Source organism: Poromitra crassiceps (genome assembly GCF_964638095.1).
Source record: "Poromitra crassiceps genome assembly, chromosome: 28".
Classification (NCBI taxonomy): Eukaryota; Metazoa; Chordata; class Actinopteri; order Beryciformes; family Melamphaidae; genus Poromitra; species Poromitra crassiceps.
In genome coordinates, this window is record NC_139651.1 from 10,298,415 (window position 1) to 10,318,453 (window position 20,039).

General features: G+C 46.2%; 1 protein-coding gene across 1 annotated transcript in view; it reads right to left on the minus strand.

Annotated features, from left to right (window-relative positions):
• The window catches only part of lrrc49 (leucine rich repeat containing 49), a gene marked incomplete at its 5' end in the record, with an annotated part of 63,125 nt that overhangs the window by 3,184 nt on the left and 39,902 nt on the right, over positions 1 to 20,039 (minus strand). The window contains 3 exons of the mRNA XM_083662469.1: positions 4,663 to 4,772; positions 5,961 to 6,146; positions 7,826 to 8,060. Coding sequence (XP_083518595.1) covers positions 4,663 to 4,772; positions 5,961 to 6,146; positions 7,826 to 8,060 — 531 coding nt within the window. The remainder of the gene's footprint in view (positions 1 to 4,662; positions 4,773 to 5,960; positions 6,147 to 7,825; positions 8,061 to 20,039) is intronic.

The following is a 20,039-nucleotide window of genomic DNA, read 5'->3' on the forward strand; positions in this document are numbered from 1 at the left end:
GACCCGGGTTCGATTCCCACCCGTGACCCCTCCTTGCTGCATGTCATCTGCTCTCTCTCTCTCTCTCTCCACCTTTCCTCTCAATCTACTGTCCTATATTACCTTGTAACACCACTTGTAGTTCATCGTGACATTTTGGAAATTTGAATTGAAGCTCTACATAATCCTTATTCATCCTGAATCCAGATTAAATTTGACAAACGGTTTATGGAAATTGTGCAAAGGCCTGGATTTCAATAGCTGCCTTTTTGTTGATAGAAGATTTCCATGCAACACCAGCAGGTAGTGCGAACAGCCCCCTTTCAGAAACACTGTACCACACATAGCCATAGAGAGGAAAAGTGACCGCCTACTTCCTGCTTCAGCACTGTACCAGAGATTTTCATCCGCCATTTATTTTCCCATAGACATTTCATAAAATGCTTATAAAAAATAATTTTACTTGTTTAAACCAAACGGTTCAGATATATTTAGAAACAGGAGAGATCACATAAAATTTCACTCTGACCAAAATGTAAAAAAAAATGCGGATTTAAAGAAAATATTGTTTTGATGTAGTTTTTTAAGTTTTGGTTCGAGTGAAATGTTCTATGGTCTCTCCCGATTCTAAATATAGCTGAACCGTTTGGTTTGACCAAGTAAAACTATTTTTTATAAGCATTTTACGAAATGTCTATGGGAAAATAAATGGCAGAAGAAAATCTCTGGTACAGTGCTGAAGCAGGAAGTGACGTTCACTTTGCCTCTCTATATGATCCACCTCACAGGAGCATGCGTTCACACCTAAATGTGAGTGAAAATCTCATAGCTAAAGTTGACACACAGCATGTCTCGCACCCCTTTCCATTTATAGAAATGTTGCTATATACAAGACTCTTTCTTTCTTTTTTTGATCAAGATTTTTCCAGTTTTCTCCCCAATTATACCTGACCAATTCCCCCATGCTGTCCTGGTCATTGCTCCACCCCCTCTGCCGATTTGGGGAGAGTTGTAGAGTAGACACGCACATGCTTCCTCCGACACATGTGCAGTCACCACCACTCACCAATCTCTTTGTGTCTTTTCACCCGACAGTGAGGAGTTTCACCGGCAGGACGGTGAAGCGCGTGGGAGTCCCACGCTGCTACGTCCTGCGTAGTGGTGGTGGCGGGAGGTTCAAAGATCACACTATTCCCCCCCCCCCCCAGTTCCCCTCCCCCCGACCGACCAGAGGAGGCACTAGTGCAGTGACCAGGACACATGCCCATAATCCGGCTTTCCCCACCCGCAGACCCGGCCCACTGTGCCTATATGGACGCCCGACCAAGCCAGAGGTAACACGGGGGCTCGCACCCGCGACTTTTACATTAGGCTGTTCTAACCAACCGGTGGTAGGTAGGGTCTGGTACGTTTTTCCCAGGAGAAGTCCTCTTTATGCTTCCAGCAGCAGCATCAGTGTTTGTTTGGAATAAATAGACAAATAAATGTGTCGTTAGCATTAGCAGTGATAGCTAGCCACCATGGCTGAACAGACAAGAGAAAAGAGCGCCACCTACAGAAACTCAAACTGCATCGACAGAAAATGTGTTGGAAAGAGACGTCATAGTACTGGACACATTGAGGCCATATACACCTGGCGCTAACATGTGTTTTCTGCCATCAGATTGCAATCAGATTGTGTTTTATCACTTGCAAGTACAGGTGTAAACCCCCCCAAAACGCATTGAAGAAGGATTGCAATCTGATCGGCCAAACCACCTCCGGAGGTGGTCAGGGATGCATTGTGTGTACACATTGAACACAAGTGTAAATGCAATGTGTCTTCTCAATCTGGATACAGCAACTTTATGCGGATTGAGAGGACACCCATTTCCTTTTCAGAAAACGCATGTTAACGCCAGGTGTAAATGGCCTCATTGAGTGATTGGAAGCGCAGTGCAGTGCAAAAACACCCCAACAACAACAACAACAAGGATTTGGCAGACTAACACTATAACCCCAAGCACCATTGCTGCATAAAATCACAAAGGAAACTGTAATTCTCCCATCTGTCAGGACATTCTCTTGGCAGGACCAAACTGCACCGAGGAGATAGATACAGTAGGGAATGCACGGAGGCGGGGAGAGAATCGCTGACACACTGTTTATTGGTGAGGTAACTCTTTTAAATCGGTCGCACACATCACTGAGCATCGAGCTCAACAGTGACCGTGCACTTTTTAAGCTTTTAAGCCTGGAAGCAAGCCAACCAGCGAGGTACCGAATCGTGAGTGACCATAAAACATTTCACTTGGAGCAAAGTCAAAAATTAAAAAGCATTAAAAAAAATGTATCCCCCCCCCCCCCCCCCCCCCCCCCCCCCCCCACGCACTGAAGTGTTCAGTGAACCTTCAGTACCTTAAAATTCTCTGCTGCCACAACTAACATTTGTGCCCGGGATTTGAAATCATGGAGGTTTGAATTTTAGTTTGTAAAACAAATCTTTCTTCAGGGTCTACTTTCCAGAGGAGGCGTACATTCTGTTGAGTGGGTTCTCGAGTGCGACAGAGAAGGACTGGTGAATGTGCTTGTGTTTGTGTTTGCTTATATAGCTTGTCTTCTGGGTTTGAATTTCTGACCAAATAGCACATGGACGCAAAGCTATTTGACAGCTGACTTTGAAGTCCCTGATGTTGGAGCCTCCTAACAGCATAAGAACGCACCAGAAGACGAGTAGAATTATTTTCAAATGAATGCGGCCATTAAACTAAATTACCGTGCGACGATAAAGTCAACACGGGCGGCATGTTCACTGCGAGTTTCAAGCCTCTACAAGTTGATCTTCATACTATAATAAAATGAAATGAATAGAAATTAATGGCTGCCTGGAAGGTAGGGAAAAAAGCATCCAGACATCGAAGTATGATATTGTCGCATTCAGGTGCTCCTCGGATATATGGGATTTACCAGGGATGACATGGTCATTACGACAGGACCCCGTTCAAGTGCTCGTGGTCAGAAAGAGCAACAAACATGGACGCTTGTTTTCTCGTGGCTGCTGTTTTCTTACTAAAAGCAAGTAGTGGGTCATTATGGTAGCTACATAGGCCATAATGTGCAACTATACTAAAAATAAATGATAGCTACTATGAACAGAATAACAAAATATATCACTTTTTACAGTCAATTGGTGCCACGGACTCCATACTTCCCGCCATTGTTGTAGTCCTGAATCCTCATGCAACGTCGCAACGTCGGAAACTCGTGTAGCATTGAAATCTCCGAAATTCCCACTGGTAAATACGACATTGAAGGGACGTTTATGTGCTCACAACTACGGTAAATCCGATATATCCGAGGAGCACATAAATGCGCCATATGCTTTGGAGAATGGTTGGTAGTAATGTAAAGTATTCGTGCACTGTAATGGGCTAAATTAAAACGTGCAGAAAACTAGGGTATGTCCCTTTAAGATAATCTCAATGGTCGTTGTTGAAGGAGGTGAGTACATTTTCTCCACATGTTTTCTCAGCTGGTCAGGATAGTTGAGCAGGCAACCTTCCATTCATAAGCCCCCTTCTCTAACCTTTAGGCAACGTTTCGTGATGTACAGCAGCCCTACAGTACGTGACAATTTCATCTTGGTCCAGCAGAGAAAGGTGGTTATCATTAGAACCACCTTAGAGAGCGGCCGGTGGGGGGGGATGAGTTGTGCTTTGCGTGGCTGTGTTTCCCTGACCTGGAGTGACAGACCTGAAGAGCTGTTGGCTGCGGAGAGGAATGTGTGTGTGTGTGTGTCGAAGGTGCCAAGTACCCACCCTTACCCTGAGACATGAAGTCTAACCCCCCTGGCTCCTGGGTGCCAGGGTTTGTCTCGCTGTCTCAGAACACACACACGCACGCACGCACGCACGCACGCACACACACACACACACACACACACACACACACACACACACACACACACACACACACACACACACACACACACACACACACACACACACTCAAATAAACACACACAGACACAGGCAAGCATACACAGGTAGCCTACACACTCACATGCCCCAACTCGCACATACACATGTAGGAATCTACACATATTTAGCATAATGTAAACAAACAAAAACACACACACACACACACACACACACACACACACACAGAGACACATACTCTAGGTAGGACCCAGTGGACGACTGTCATTAAATTGTAGTTAATGTTATGTTATAGAGAGGCAAAGTGGAACGTCAATTCCTGCTTCAGCACTGTACCAGAGATTTTCATCCGCCATTTATTTTCCCATAGACATTTCGTAAAATGCTTATAAAATAGTTGTATCAAACGGTTCAGCTAACGCTATAATCGGGAGAGACCATAGAACATTTCACTTGGACCAAAACTTAAAAAAACAACATCGAAAAAATATTTTCTTTAAAGCCGCATTTTGTCAACGTTTTGGTCACAGTGAAATGTTATGTGGCCTCTCCTGTTTCTAAATATATCTGAACCATTTGGTTTGAACCAGTAAAACTATTTTTATACGCATTTTACGAAATGTGTATGGGAAAATAAATGGCAGAAGAAAATCTCTGGTACAGTGCTGAAGCAGGAAGTAGGAGGTCACTTTGCCTCTCTATAGTGGTACACAGCACTGTGTGTGTGTGTGTGTGTGTGTGTGTGTGTGTGTGTGTGCATCCTCACCTGGACTCCTCCAGCAGCAGGAGGAGGCGACAGCGTGGGGTTTCACTGGCTGCTATATGACCCAACGTCCCAAACACACGCTCTGCAGCGATCACATCGTTCATGGTCACCTAGAGCAGACACACATGCACGCATGCAGACACACACGCGCGCACACACACACACACACACACACACACACACACACACACACACACACACACACACACACACACACACAAACAGGTTGACAGTAGGGCTGCAAAGAACGATTATTTTCATAATCGATTAATCTGTTGATTATTTTCTAGATTAATCGATTAGTTGTAAGGTCTATAAAATGGTAGCAAATGACGATCAGTGTTTCCCAAAGCCCAAGATGATGCCCTCAAATGTCTTGTTTTGTCCACAGCTCAAAGATACTATCAGTTTACTGTCATACAGGAGTGAAGAAACCAGAACATATTCACATTTAAGAAGCTGGAATCAGAGAATTTAGACCTTTTCTCTTAAAATTGTACTCAAAACGATTAATTATCAAAATAGTTGTCAATTAATGTCTTTCCATTGACTAATCGATTAATCAATTCATCGTTGCAGCTCTAGTTGACAGGAATAAGTGCAATAAAACAGTAATCATATTCAATGCATAGCTACCAGCTGCAGGTCCACACAGGCCATCCAGCTAACTTGCTTGCAATGCTTCTAGTTTCTCTTTGGTCCCATATACACACTGCAGCTAAATAAGGTCACTCCCCAAAACTGACCTGGCCTAAAATGTGATGAAACCAAATATTTAAAAGTTGACATGACACAGTGCCCTAACGTTAAAATAGATGCTCAAATTTGGTTCATCACTGCTTTAAAAGTACACCGTTTTGTGGACAGAGACAGTGTGGCAGTTAAGACCTATGTCTCTGTCCTCCTGCTGCTGTCCTAGTATGGAATCTCACCATAACCTTCTTTCCTGTGTCTCCTCTTCTCTGTGTCCCTCTCAGCTTTCCTACCGTCTGTTGTAAACACAGCTAACAGACAGATGCTGGTGGGATAACAAGCTAAAATTGACAGCTAAAGCAATGAAGCAAGTTAGGAAATACAGCAACAAAAAGAAAAGAGGTTACATAAAATTAGTAAGTCAATTAATACATTTTTTTTTAATTCCAAGCAAGTCTATAAAAAGTTGGCGGAAGTGATTTAAAAATGATGCTAGCCTAAACACCTCAGGTAGGTCATTCCAAATCAAACTGTAGGAACCCTTATGGCAAAAGCCTTTGGTTCTTAAGAACCTGCCCAAGGAGTGATACTGTGCTGGTGCTCACCTCCATTGCGTTGATCTTCTGCAGGTTGAAGTGGTGGAGGCGGTAGATGAGGAAGGCGCGCCACAGAGCCAAGCTGACCACCGGGTTGCCCTCTGGGTGGATGGTCAGCTGGTCCAGACGCCTCACCTGAGACAGGGCCGCCAGCTGGGGCAGACGGCTGATGCTGGTCTCCAAGAAGATCAGATGCTGCAGGGACAGTGCAGGGTACAGCTAACTTGCTGCAGGGTACAGCTAACTCGCTGCAGGGTACAGCTAACTCGCTGCAGGGTACAGCTTAACTCATTGCAGGGTACAGCTAACTCACTGCAGAGTACATCTACTGTAACTCGCTGCAGGGTACAGCTAACTCACTGCAGGGTACAGCTAACTCATTGCAGGGTACAGCTAACTCATTGCAGGGTACAGCTAACTCACTGCAGGGTACAGCTAACTCACTGCAGGGTACAGCTAACTCACTGCAGGGTACAGCTAACTCATTGCAGGGTACAGCTAACTCATTGCAGGGTACAGCTAACTCACTGCAGGGTACAGCTAACTCATTGCAGGGTACAGCTAACTCATTGCAGGGTACAGCTAACTCACTGCAGGGTACAGCTAACTCACTGCAGGGTACAGCTAACTCACTGCAGGGTACAGCTAACTCACTGCAGGGTACAGCTAACTCATTGCAGGGTACAGCTAACTCATTGCAGGGTACAGCTAACTCACTGCAGGGTACAGCTAACTCATTGCAGGGTACAGCTAACTCATTGCAGGGTACAGCTAACTCACTGCAGGGTACAGCTAACTCACTGCAGGGTACAGCTAACTCATTGCAGGGTACAGCTATCTCACTGCAGGGTACAGCTAACTCATTGCAGGGTACAGCTAACTCACTGCAGGGTACAGCTAACTCACTGCAGGGTACAGCTAACATGCAACCGATGCTACCGCTGCTCTGTTTATGGCTCAGTTGGATTCCCGTTGGGGCCACACATTCAAAACATGTACAGTATGTGATTTGGATAAAAGTACCCACCAAATGGCATACTGTATGTTCCATGTATGTTAAAGTTAGTCAGTTACTGTTGTAGAATAAATGAAAGAGTTCTTGAGGACAGGACATTACATTACGTCATTTGGCAGACGCTTTTATCCAAAGCGACTTACAATAACACACTTTTTGTCAGCAATAGAGCAATCTACTATGGAGCACAGTCTATGACAACTACAAATCCTGAAGGAACAGTGGTACGAGTTTAGTTTAGGATTTTTTTTTTTTATTTTTTTTATAGAAAGAGAGAGAAAGAAGTTAGATCAAGAAGGGCCCAGATGGAGCCTGAAAAGGTGAGTCTTTAGTCTTTTCCGAAAGATCGGCAGTGATTCAGATGTCCTGACCGAAGGTGGAAGCTCGTTCCACCATTGGGGTGCCAGGGACGATGATAGATGATAGATTGGGATTTCTGGGAGGCCATGTGAGACTAAATACATGTGAATGTTGAGGAGAGTATGTGTATGAAAATACATATTATGTGTGTATGTATTTAAATGAATAACTGAAAGCTTTAAGGGGAAAAATACTATAGTGTGTGAGCCTGATTGAAATGTGCCTACAGATTGTTGACTGTATTCTATTAGATCCTCCTAACTATAATGGATGCATGTTATAGGAAACTGTTCTCCAACAGTTACCATTTAACGTTTGTATGTGTACAAAAAGGGTTTGATTCACACAGACAGTGTAACAAGCAAGTGTCCCCTAATGATGAACTCCCCCTCTGGGCGAATCAGTAACAAAGATGTCGCCTTGTTTGGAGCTGTGATTGCAGTTCCTCCTTGGGTCAATTGTTGGTAAATACTGATCATTCTGATTGAGTTGCTCTCACCGATAGATTGGGGAACTTGACCCTGATGCGTGGCAGTGTCGGTACGATGGCGTCAAAGTTGATGTAGCGGAAGGCTATGACGGTGACGGCACCGGCCGTCTGGACCCCCCAGCCCCTCTCCAGGGCCTCCAGGGCCCCGAGGCCGAACAGGCGCAGGGTGTCCCCGTCCAGCTCGGCCAGGTGACTGTCAGACAGGGACAGGCTCTGAACGCTGCCACTCCCCGCGTCCACCAGCCTGGAACACACACACACACACACACACACACACACACACACACACACATTTGTAATATGTATTTATGTCCACATAAATACAAGTATGCAAAGAACATAAACAGTAATAGTGCAGTCAAATGCTGCGAGTCAGTCAGTTACATGAGTGCCCAGACGACAACCACAATAATGCATACACATAAGAAACACACAGGATGATAACATGGCAGGTTGATATACAAACAGACAGACAGACACACACACGCACACACACACGCACACACACACACACACACACACACACACACACACACACACACACACACACACACACCTGTTAGGACCACTAGACTCCCTGGGGAGAAGCCAGAGTGATGCCAACCCCTCTCCCCTGAGAGGGCGCTATCACCTGGTTTACAAAGATATCTTTGAGCCAAAACTGCTTCGCTTCCGAGCGTTGGAAAAAGCGGGCATTCTCTCCCGAGGGGGGGAGAAAAATGGCAAAGTGGCTACAGAACAATCCGTGGGGCCTATAGTCAATGTGCCATTTGTCTTCCATCGCCAGCCTAATTGCTGTCCATTCTCCATAGCGACAGTGGAAGTGCCCTTCCCCGATAACGGAGTCGTGAGAGTGGGGAATCTGGGCGAGTCTCAGGGAGACATAATCTCCCCCAGCCGGATGGAGCCTCTGTGTGTGCTGCTCGGCCTCCTGGGTCTGCTGACGCTCAGGGGACCGGTCCGGCATACCAGGGGATCAGATGGCTAACCGGTGCTGCCCGCTAACTCAACACTGGTCATTACAGGGTTCAGCCCGCCAACAAACTAATCACCCCTATTCATATTTCACACCCTGCCCATCTCGCAGCAAGAGAAGAAGAAACGCCATCTCGCAGCAAGAGAAGAAGAAACGCAGGCGGCTGGAAGACTAATCCTTTGATTATGGTAGCTGTAATCTAAGAAGTCTTGTTGAGACCGATTTTTCGGGAGAGAGAGAGAGAGCGTGTGTGTGTGTGTGTGTCAGGTGGGAGAGAGAGAGAGAGAGAGGGGGGGGGGGGAGAAAGAGAGAGAGTCAGGGACAGAAAAAGAGGAAGGAATTGAGAGAGATGCAGAGAGAGAGAGAGAGAGAGAGAGAGAGAGAGAGAGAGAGAGAGAGGGAAGGGGGAAATCCAGAGACAGAGAGAGAGGCTGTGCTGTAACTGAAGCCAGTTTGAAAAGGCCATCTTTGTGGCAAACACAAGTAAAGCCTGATCCCCCAGAGGTGACTCCTCTCACTACCTGAGAACAGGAACAGACAGTTTCCTGTCGGAGCAGCGGCCAGGGGAACCAAAGACTTTCTGTCAAAATCTAAACGGCCGTGTAGCGAATGAGAGGTACAGGACATGATGAGAGCACAGCCCACCTGTGTGGTGCAGGTAGAAGACAGACAAGCAGGGACAAAACACAGAGAGGAAGGGGTGATGGAGAGAGAGGTACCGTTGCAGGAGAGACGCTCAGGCGCTTCATTTACAAAAAGGTTTCAGGAGTTGTTGCAAAATGTTAGGTATCCATTTTTGAAGACATCATCTTTCGTGTTCACAGGTCAATGCTTAAAAAACACAGATCATGACATCCGCTAACATTTCATATTTCCTAAGTAGATGATTCAGTGAGAGTTCCCTTCGTGCGCGTGCCATTGATCTTGTCCTAGATCCCACTTTATGATGTTGATTTCAGAGAATATGATGAAATTTAGTTCAATTAAATTCTCAGGTCACCCGTTCATTTTGACATCCATTTTGTCCTTTATTATTATTAATATAATAATGTCCATGCGTCACAGAAACTAACATTGGATTTGATTGAAAGCGCAGCATCTGCAACCAGAAGCCTTTGCTAAATTAGGCCGAGCTGAGTAGAGACCCAAAGAAGAGAGAGAGGGGAGGGGCACCTTGGATCCAGCTGATTGGAAAGGGGTGGCAGTAAAGATGGCGGGTGTATCTAGCATTCCTAGTAGCATTCCTCTCTTGTTACATCACATCTGAGGAGGGACGTGAGAAAACAGTGACACCGTGTGCCGGGAGGGAGGGTCACACAGGAGGCGCAGTGCAGGAGGGCCTCTGGGAAACTCTGTGTGTGTGTGTGTGTGTGTGTGTGTGTGTGTGTGTGTGTGTGTGTGTGTGTGTGTGTGTGTGTGTGTGTGTATGTGTGTGTCACTGTTCGTGAGATGCTCACAAGTCATTTTTTGCAAGTCCAAGTCAAGTCTAAAGTCTTTGAGCTCGAGTCCAAGTAAAGTCTCAAGTCTCTTACGGTACGGATGAGCGTTCTATCATCTGCTGCATGTCATTCGGTCTGCTTAGAACACTGCAGCTAAAACTAAGGGATTCAAAGCAGGTAGTGTATTTTAGCCTCAAGCCTTTATCTTTTATCATACAGTATCAGCATTGATTAGATGACTTTATTAGACATTTCCTTCATGTCAATTCAGCAAAAAAATTAAAATAGAAAATAAAGATTGTTCACAACAAGTCCCAAACCTCAAGTCCAAGTCAAGTCTCAAGTCTTTGAGGACGAGTCTCAAGTCACTGCGTGTGACTTAAGTCCGACTCAAGTCCAGGCCTACTCTGTGTCGACTTCGAGGCCATTTGAATTCAGTCATTAGCGGCTGCAATACACCACTGACTAAAACTCCATTTCGCTTCATAGTTCCACAGTCTAACAAAACAATCCAGTCGTCCAATTCAAACCAGAACCCCAGATGATCACTGACAGACACTTACAGCCTGAATCTCTTCCGAGAAACCGCTGGCTGACAGGGAAGCTCCAACTCAATCATCGTCATGTTTATGAGGACACACTGCTGAGTGCTCGCACACGTTAGCGTAGGGAGAGCGACCTGTGTTAAAAGCCAATCTTAATCAAAGCGGCTGGTGTTTCTGGAGAGCTGGACGTGTGATGCTAGGGCCTGTAGGGGGCAGATGAAGAGCTAGGGTCTGTAGGGGGCAGATGTGGAAATGTCGTGGAATCCTGTAAAAGGGGGCTTTCACCATGCTGGGGGGGGGGATGTGCAGGGGAGGTAGAAAATGGTGGCTAAAAGCATTGGCTATGGAAGAGAAGTACAGTGGTACACTCCCAACTTTTAGCAAGGATATAGATACATATCAAAAGGTATCAAAAAACCTAAACAATTTGGGATTGTTATTATTTTGCATGGTTTTAGCTGGGGGTTCCTATCTGGAGGAAACCCCAGGGGAGCACAGGGGAGAACATGCAAACTGCACACAGAAAGGCCCTTTTCGATGAGCCCACCTGGGCCGTAGTAGGCACTGAGGACACGGGAATGGGGACACACCCTCAGCGCCCACAGCGTCCCGGGCGGGAGTCGAACCCAGGACCTTCTTGCTGCGAGGCGACAGCGCTACCACTGCGCCACCGTGCCCCTGTTGGATGTCGGATTCTTCCAAGGAGTGTGGCCGGCATGTAGAAGACACTGAGTACTAGCTATATATCACGTAGTGATATACTGTACATACTATATTTAATTGGAAACAATGTTGACTGAGAGTCGGCGTCTTAATCTGAAGTATCAAAACCAGCATCCGTATCGAAGAGTTCACAAAGTTGTCGAGCCCCTAATGTGTCCTGCCGCGAGGCAAACAGGCATCTTGGAAACTCCGGCGGGCCGTGCCGGAACAGGCCGCGGCCGGCCAGAACTAGACGGGCAGGCGCCAGTCACCGCCAGGCGGTGTCATCATCGCCGGGACACGCTACGCCTCCGAGACGCGCGCCCTCTGCCAAAGCTAGTAAACGAGGAGAGGAGGTGGACGAGACGCGGCTCTGCCAAAGATAGTAAACGAGGAGAGGAGGTGCGTCTCCTCCTCAGGAGGAGGTGGACGACGACGGCGGAGGAGGAGACGGAGCGTAACATGCTGATCCGTCAGGTGAAGAGCAATGCTAACTTGTGTGCACCTTGGAAGCGTGCCATCAACACACTCTGTGCCGTGTCACGTATTGTTCCCTCGTAATCACAGCTGAAAGAGTGCCAGGTGGCCCTGAATCCCCTCCTGACATGAACTCGGCAACAACACGCCCGACGGAGGAAATGAAAGAAGGGAGGGGAAGACAGAACGAGGAGTCTGTGGCGGCTAAATGGATCCTGCTGTAGCCTATCCGTCTCTGAAAGCTAATTCAATTAGGGGGGCTATCTCAAGCTAATCCAACAACAGGAGATTCGGGGGAAAAAAGACGTCTGTCATCTCCAAACAACTTAATCCCCTCGAAAAAGAAATGTCTCATAGTGTACGCATGTATCCAATTCCCCCTAAATACTGTGCGATGGTGACACATGCGAAACATAATAGCTGCGTGGGCTGTCATCTTAAGATGGCCTTTCACTATTTCTCTCCGATGAAAAGCGTAAAAAGAAGCGGTTGAAGCGGCGGTTCTTGGCGCGATACGAGATGTTGGGCTTAATGACTGTTGAGTCTTGTGGATTACCGAAGTGTGTTTCGTACAAATTGCGTCTCTCAGTCATTCCACGGGCCTGCTCAACTTCTAACTCTCCATTATGAAGATAACCAACTCATTCATGCGCTTGCTTGTTGTCCACCTGCTTAAGATCTCAGAACAACTTATATATGAAAGCATAGACACAATAAGGGCATTGCTGTCTCCTCACACAGCAGCGACCAACCCCACTATTGGATCTCTATGGAATAACTCTGCCACTCCCTTTACATCCCGACATCCATCTCTCAGGGGTAATGATCTCAAATAAATCTTCATCTGTAAGGAATAAACCCGGGGCTTATATTGCAGTCGGAGGCAGACAAAGACAAGCATTCACCTTTGACGCTATCATGCTAAATGTTCTGACAACATTCACCCTGCTTCTAATTTTTCACCAACCCCGGAGCTGTTAACGTCTACCAGAGATGACATCATGTGTTTTTCTAAGCCCCTTCCAGGCCGATCCATACGGTACCATCTCCCACTCTGGAAAGATGAACCCAATCCATACCATCTCCCACTCTGGAAAGACGAAATGGAGAACTTGGAGGTGACACTGGCGCAGCTCACTCGCTCTCCCACTGCAAATGTATTGTAAAGGTTGTGAAGGTTGAGTCTGATTGTTGAGAGGTTAGCCAAGGTTCATGCCTCACTGTTTGTGTGCCAACCGGCCCTGACAAGGCCTCTGAGATGATGAGGTGACTTGGAGCTGGCCACATACCAGAGAGGCTGTTTCATCATCTCCTCTCTGAAAATGAAGTGGTTTCATTAAAACACTGATTGGAGCAGATTCATTTCGGTCCCTATTTGTCTGCATTTGAAAACAAGTTCTCTTTAAAAGTCATAATACTCTGAATAGATACAAAAAAAAATCATATTTTTTTACATTTGGATTTAAATGAACATGCACTGCTCCTATTAAATAAATAAGTCACAAATCACTGGCTTTTTAATCCCGTGTGTTAAACACGAGATGTTGTTACACTGTGATTATTAATCACGAATTGTACTTTTGACAATTTGAGGAACAAAATTATTTTACTGCCGCGTTTTTGCATCTTTTTCTGTATCTGTCCACGTCTCTCTCTCTCTCTCTCTCTCTCTCTGAATACTGACCATTAACACCTACAGTGGCATATTGCCAATATTGTAGGTTCAATAATTGTGGTTCAATTATTGTGGTGATAGTCTCACAGGGTTTCTTGTAAGTGAATGTCACTGTCAGGGAATATCATTATGCAGATTTAATCACAATTCTTAGCAATCTTTAATTTCAAAATTCCATGTTCATGCTGGGCACTGGGACTGTCAACTACGCCATGGCTGAAGATCCTCACACCAATTAATATCACAATACATGAAACATCACGGGGTCTACAACGACATGAAATGTATCGTCATGTGTATCGGGACTAAACAACTCTGTCCCCCACGTACTTATGTCCAGTTCCGGATTTTTCAAGACCTGGCAATGATCAAATACATGCCCATACTTTTCCAGACTGAAGTGCTTTCAGTTGCTTCGTGGTCCCTTTAGCCAACATAATGAAGATAAGTACATTTTTGTGGTATTATGACCAAATAAGACAACTGCAGAACCTGCAAAAATGTTCTGTTTTTACCAAAGGCTGGAAGTTCTCAGGGGGTAGGCTTAGTGATGCCGGCGTAGAGGGAATTCCCAGATTGTCTCTGAGGAAAACACACAAACATACAGACCTATACACACACACACACACACACACACACACACACACCAGGTCGCTCTACTCCCTTTTGCTCCCACAGAGCAGATCCAGATGTGTGGGTCAAGCCACTGGGTGCCTGCCCTCAGTGCCCTGGCCTGTGGGAAAACAACTGAGATTCTGTCTGTGAGAAACAGGCTTATAGATGAACTGTAACAAACCAGAGACTATCTCTTCAGGGTGCAAAAGGATCATCAAAAAAAAGAAACGAACACTGTTATTGTGAAATTTCCTGGGGCCCTTCTTCATTTCACACTCCCGAGGAGGAGCTGATCCCTGATGTCATGGGACAGAGGGTCCTGACAAAAACCACAGATGAGTTCATCCATCATCTGCCCCGTCTTGTGGAGGATGGTATCTTCTCGCTCAGTATGTGCTCTATTCACGAGTTTCCTGGTGAGACCGTGTGCGCTTCCATGACACCCTCCCTCCCTCCCTGTTTCCAGCTGCCGGTTGCCTGTTTCCGCCCAGGACCGTTCGAAAGAGACTAAAAATAATCATAATAATTGTCGTGACTTTGTACCTACCTATGTCTTGTAATGGAGCCCCCCCCCCCCCTAGCACAATAATTTCACACGTGCATAATTGTACAATGGAGTGACAATATCTTGAATCTTGAAAGAGAGAGAGAAAAAAGCTAAAGCTACGTTCAATGACCAAATAATAAGAGTTCCGGTTTGGACGTTTAGCCTTCAAAACAAAAGCGGCCGCTATGCAACCACATACTATTTTTATTACTTATTTCTGCTAAAATAAGCCCATACAGTACCAGTGAATTGACATTCTCCTCGTTTTTGTAAAATATCGCCGCTATGCAACCACACAGCGTTACTATTTTTAGCCATTTCGGAAAAAATAAGCCAAACGTTCCCACTCTTTGACAGCCACTTGCTAGTGAAAAAAATATATAAACAGGAAGTCGACAACCGGCAACCCGTGAGAATCATGGGAAACGTAAGTCCAGGAATAAGGTGAATAGTAGGAGTCCTTCAACAGCTTTGGTATCCTGGGCTACATTGTGGTGGCATTATAACCCTCCTACCGTACATAACCTACAAGTTGACTAAGAAGGAACACAGATTTAGGGCCTGAGGGAACGGTTGTAGACGGAGGGAGGTTTTCACGCACGCACACACACACACACACACACTAACCTTGACCATCACAACTAACCCTAACCTAAACGCACGCACACACACACTAACCTTGACCATCATAACTAAGCCTAACCTAAACCCTAAACCAGGGGTGGGCAACTATTTTTCATGGGGGGCCACATGAGAAACCCAGATTGTTGCCGGGGGCCGAACAAATATTGTCATGCCGTAACCCATGGATGGGCAACTTTGATGATAGAGAGGACCACAAAAAAATTTCCTCGCTACCAGATTTTGCTGAGGGCTGAACGGCGCCAGCGTGAAAAATTTGGGGCATTTGAAGCCAGGTTTAGAGGAATAACTCATTTTAAATTAACAATTGTGATTGTCATTATTCAGTCTTAACCACCAATATTTGATCCTTTTCCTCACTCACTCCTACAGTATGTCACCACCTGCTCTCCCTGCAGGGCTTGAAATTAACTTTTTTCACCACCTGCCAATATGGCTGCTAGATTTTAAAGTTACCAGCCAATTAGAATTTCCAGTAGCCGAAATGTTTTTCTTGAAATAAACCAGAATATGAGTGGGTTAATTAACACATTGACTGCCAGCCGTTTTTTTCTTACTGTAGGTAGCTTCTGCCAAGCCGTTTTTTGAGGATTGTGGCTCATTTTACAAGCGCCGAGGATTATTTTCTGCTTGGAGTTTGTGAACATACAATATCTCAAAAGTACTAATAGAATGTGTACTTTCTCTGTCTAAAAGAGTTAGTTTGTAGAGTTAGTAGTTATGTAAGCATTAGCAGTTGAATACAGCATGGTTTTAGCATTAGAAAAAATATTCAGAGATAAACGGCTTTTTGTGAAATTCGATAGAGCTGTCACTTTAACCATTCATTTTTGGCTCTCTCTCTCTCTCTCTCTCCCTCCCCCTCTCGCTCTCTCTCTCTCTCTCTCTCTCTCCCTTCCCCTCGCTCTCCCTCCCTCTCTCTCTCTCTCTCTCTCTCTCTCCCTCCCTCTCGCTCTCCCTCCCTCTCTCTCTCTCTCCCTCCCTCTCGGGAGGGAGACGCACTAGGTTTAATCCTAGTGAGAGGGGGAGAGGGAGAGAGAGAGAGAGAGAGAGAGAGAGGGAGGGAGGGAGAGAGAGAGAGCGAGAGAGAGAGAGAGAGAGAGAGGGAGAGAGCGAGAGGCAGAGTTGCTTCAACCCCTCCCTCTTCTTGGCTGCCGCGGCCGTCACAGTCTCAGTGCTTTTGCTGCTCTCCTGTGCCTGTCTGCAGGCTGCTGTTTGAGGAAGTCGGCATGGACTCGCTCGCTTCTTGGGAGTTTTGGTTGAGAGAAGCTTTTGCGATTCTGGTCATATTTATGCTGCGTGTTTCAAAGTGTGTTCCACCTGTAATGTATTATGTAAATTTGCAATCCCGCATCGCCAGCAATCAGTGCGAAAACGAGAGCGTTTTCCCCCAACCATTTTCATGAGAATGTAATACTGTAAAATCGCCTCGCCATTTCCTTGAATGGCTTTGCTCCCTTTTTCTTTGATTTCGCTCGTCTGGGGGAGCACTGTCAACACTTAGTGGGTCGGTAAAATAGATTATACACATTCAATACCTCCAATAATTGTACAGGAGACGTAAAAGGGATTGATCAACGCCCCACCGTCAAAAAAAAAAAAAACGTTTTTTTTGACGTATCCATACGTCGCTGGCAGTCAAGCGCTGGATTTTTTTTGACGTATGCATACGTCGCTGGCAGTTAACGTGTTAAAGCATAAGTATCAGTAAGTGGCCCGGGATTCTCAAAGCCTGTGTTGAGGGTCACACAAGAACAAAAATGCACTCTTGAAGCTAAATAAATCCAAAACCAACAAAGTTAATTATTTAAATTTCTACTTCAATGTAGAACAGTCATTTCTTACACATGAGATTACTTTTAGCCTTTTAGTCATAAATATTCCATATTCCAGACTGAAATGCTATAACAGAAGAGTATTGCCCAGAATGACATGAACATTTGGACACTTATTCAGCGGGTATATTGCATGTTGCATTCAAGTGCACTGTAAAAAAAAAAAAAAAGATTTTGCAATTCCATCGCGGGCCACCCAGGGGGCGCCCCTGGGCCGTATGTTGCCCATGTATGCCCTAAACCCTAACCCTTAAAACCAAGTCTTAACCTTGAAGGTGTGTGTGAGAAAGTGAGGACCGCCCAAAATGTCCTCACTTCGCTAAAATGTCCTCAATTCCATCGTATAAAATCGGCCCTCACTGGGATAGCTATAGAGAGCCAAAGTGGAATGTCACTTCCTGCTTCAGCACTGTACCAGAGATTTTCTTCCGCAATTTATTTTCCCATAGACATTTCGTAAAATGCTTATAAAAATAGTTGTACTTGGTCAAACCAAACGGTTCAGCTATATTTCGAATCGGGAGAGACCGTAGAACATTTCACCTAGACTAAAACTTAAAAAAACAACATCGAAAATATATTTTCTTTAATGTCCCTTGTCCATTTTTTTTTAACGTTTTGGTCCGAGTGAGATGTTATGCGATCTCTCCTGTTTCTACTGTTAGTTGTACTTGGTCAAACCAAACGGTTCAGCTATATTTAGCTATTTTTACAAGCATTTTACGAAATGTCTATGGGAAAATAAGTGTCGGATGAAAATCTCTGGTACAGTGCTGAAGCAGGAAGTGACGTTCCACTTTGGCTCTCTATACAAGCAAGTGCGCACGCACGCACGCACACACACACACACACCTGGGATTTGTCTGGTTTTGCAGTGTACTGTACTGTTGGCTACTGTGCTGCTCTGAGGGTGTAGTATCCTGCTCAAGGGAACTTCAACAGTAATTGTTGGCGGGAGAAAGACAATGACTCATTCACTTCCTGTGGAGTTGAGCCAGCACACTTCCAGTCACAAGCCTCACTTCTCTTCACTCTCAAGCTATTTGGCGGCCGACCAGTGTCTAAAAAGCTCCTGCCATTTTGTCATACGGCACAAAAAAAGAGTTAACGCGTATCCCCTCTCAACTCATGAGAGCGCGGTAGATGGAATCGCGTGCGGCCCGTTTCTTCTGACCACAACCTGTTCAGCGACACAATTGAAGTTATAATAGACCCTGTAAAGGGAAGCCATTTTCATTGAGGGATTGCGCTTCGGGGGCATTTCTCATATCCTGGCGCAGGAAGGAAAAGCCGTCTTTGAAACATGTAATAATAGTCCTCCTCGACACAGCCTCCACCTTCATCTCCGCCCTCCCCCTCATAACTCACCCACCCTCCCCCTCATAACTCACCCGGGCCTGGCTGGACCCCAGTCTCTGTACGAGAGCATATCAGAGCACTGCACCCACATGATTAGGCTCAGCACGTTAGAGCAGATTTAGAGCACTTCAATCAGCACATTACCACACAGTGTGGATCACAGAATGTCTCCACAGATCTCTCTGAATCGTGCATGTAGGCATTTTACCAGGGTGCAGGGCAGCGAAGAGCCTTGCCCCTGGAGCAGGTAGGGCGTTCCAAGGACATTTGGACCTGGGTTTGATGGACCACCTGCTGCAAGGATCAAATGTGGAACCTTTTGGCTATTGGATGATCTCTCTACCTGCTCGATGGAGGCCACCCTGCCACCCTATAGGATCTCTCTACCTGCTCGATGTAGGCCACCCTGCCACCCTATATGATCTCTCCACCTGCTCGATGTAGGCCACCCTGCCACCCTATAGGATCTCTCTACCTGCTCGATGTAGGCCACCCTGCCACCCTATATGATCTCTCTACCTGCTCGATGTAGGCCACCCCGCCACCCTATATGATCTCTCTACCTGCTCGATGTAGGCCACCCTGCCACCCTATATGATCTCTCTACCTGCTCGATGTAGGCCACCCTGCCACCCTATATGATCTCTCTACCTGCTCTATGTAGGCCACCCTGCCACCCTATATGATCTCTCTACCTGCTCGATGTAGGCCACCCTGCCACCCTATATGATCTCTCTACCTGCTCTATGTAGGCCACCCTGCCACCCTATATGATCTCTCTACCTGCTCGATGTAGGCCACCCTGCCACCCTATATGATCTCTCTACCTGCTCGATGTAGGCCACCCTGCCACCCTATATGATCTCTCTACCTGCTCGATGTAGGCCACCCTGCCACCCTATAGGATCTCTCTACCTGCTCGATGTAGGCCACCCTGCCACCCTATATGATCTCTCTACCTGCTCGATGTAGGCCACCCTGCCACCTTATATGATCTCTCTACCTGCTCGATGTAGGCCACCCTGCCACCCTATATGATCTCTCTACCTGCTCGATGTAGGCCACCCTGCCACCCTATAGGATCTCTCTACCTGCTCGATGTAGGCCAGCCACCCTGCCACCCTATATCTCTCTACCTGCTCGATGTAGGCCACCCTGCCACCCTATATGATCTCTCTACCTGCTCGATGTAGGCCACCCTGCCACCCTATATGATCTCTCTACCTGCTCGATGTAGGCCAGCCACCCTGCCACCCTATATGATCTCTCTACCTGCTCGATGTAGGCCACCCCGCCACCCTATATGATCTCTCTATCTGCTCGATGTAGGCCACCCTGCCACCCTATATGATCTCTCTACCTGCTCGATGTAGGCCACCCTGCCACCCTATAGGATCTCTCTACCTGCTCG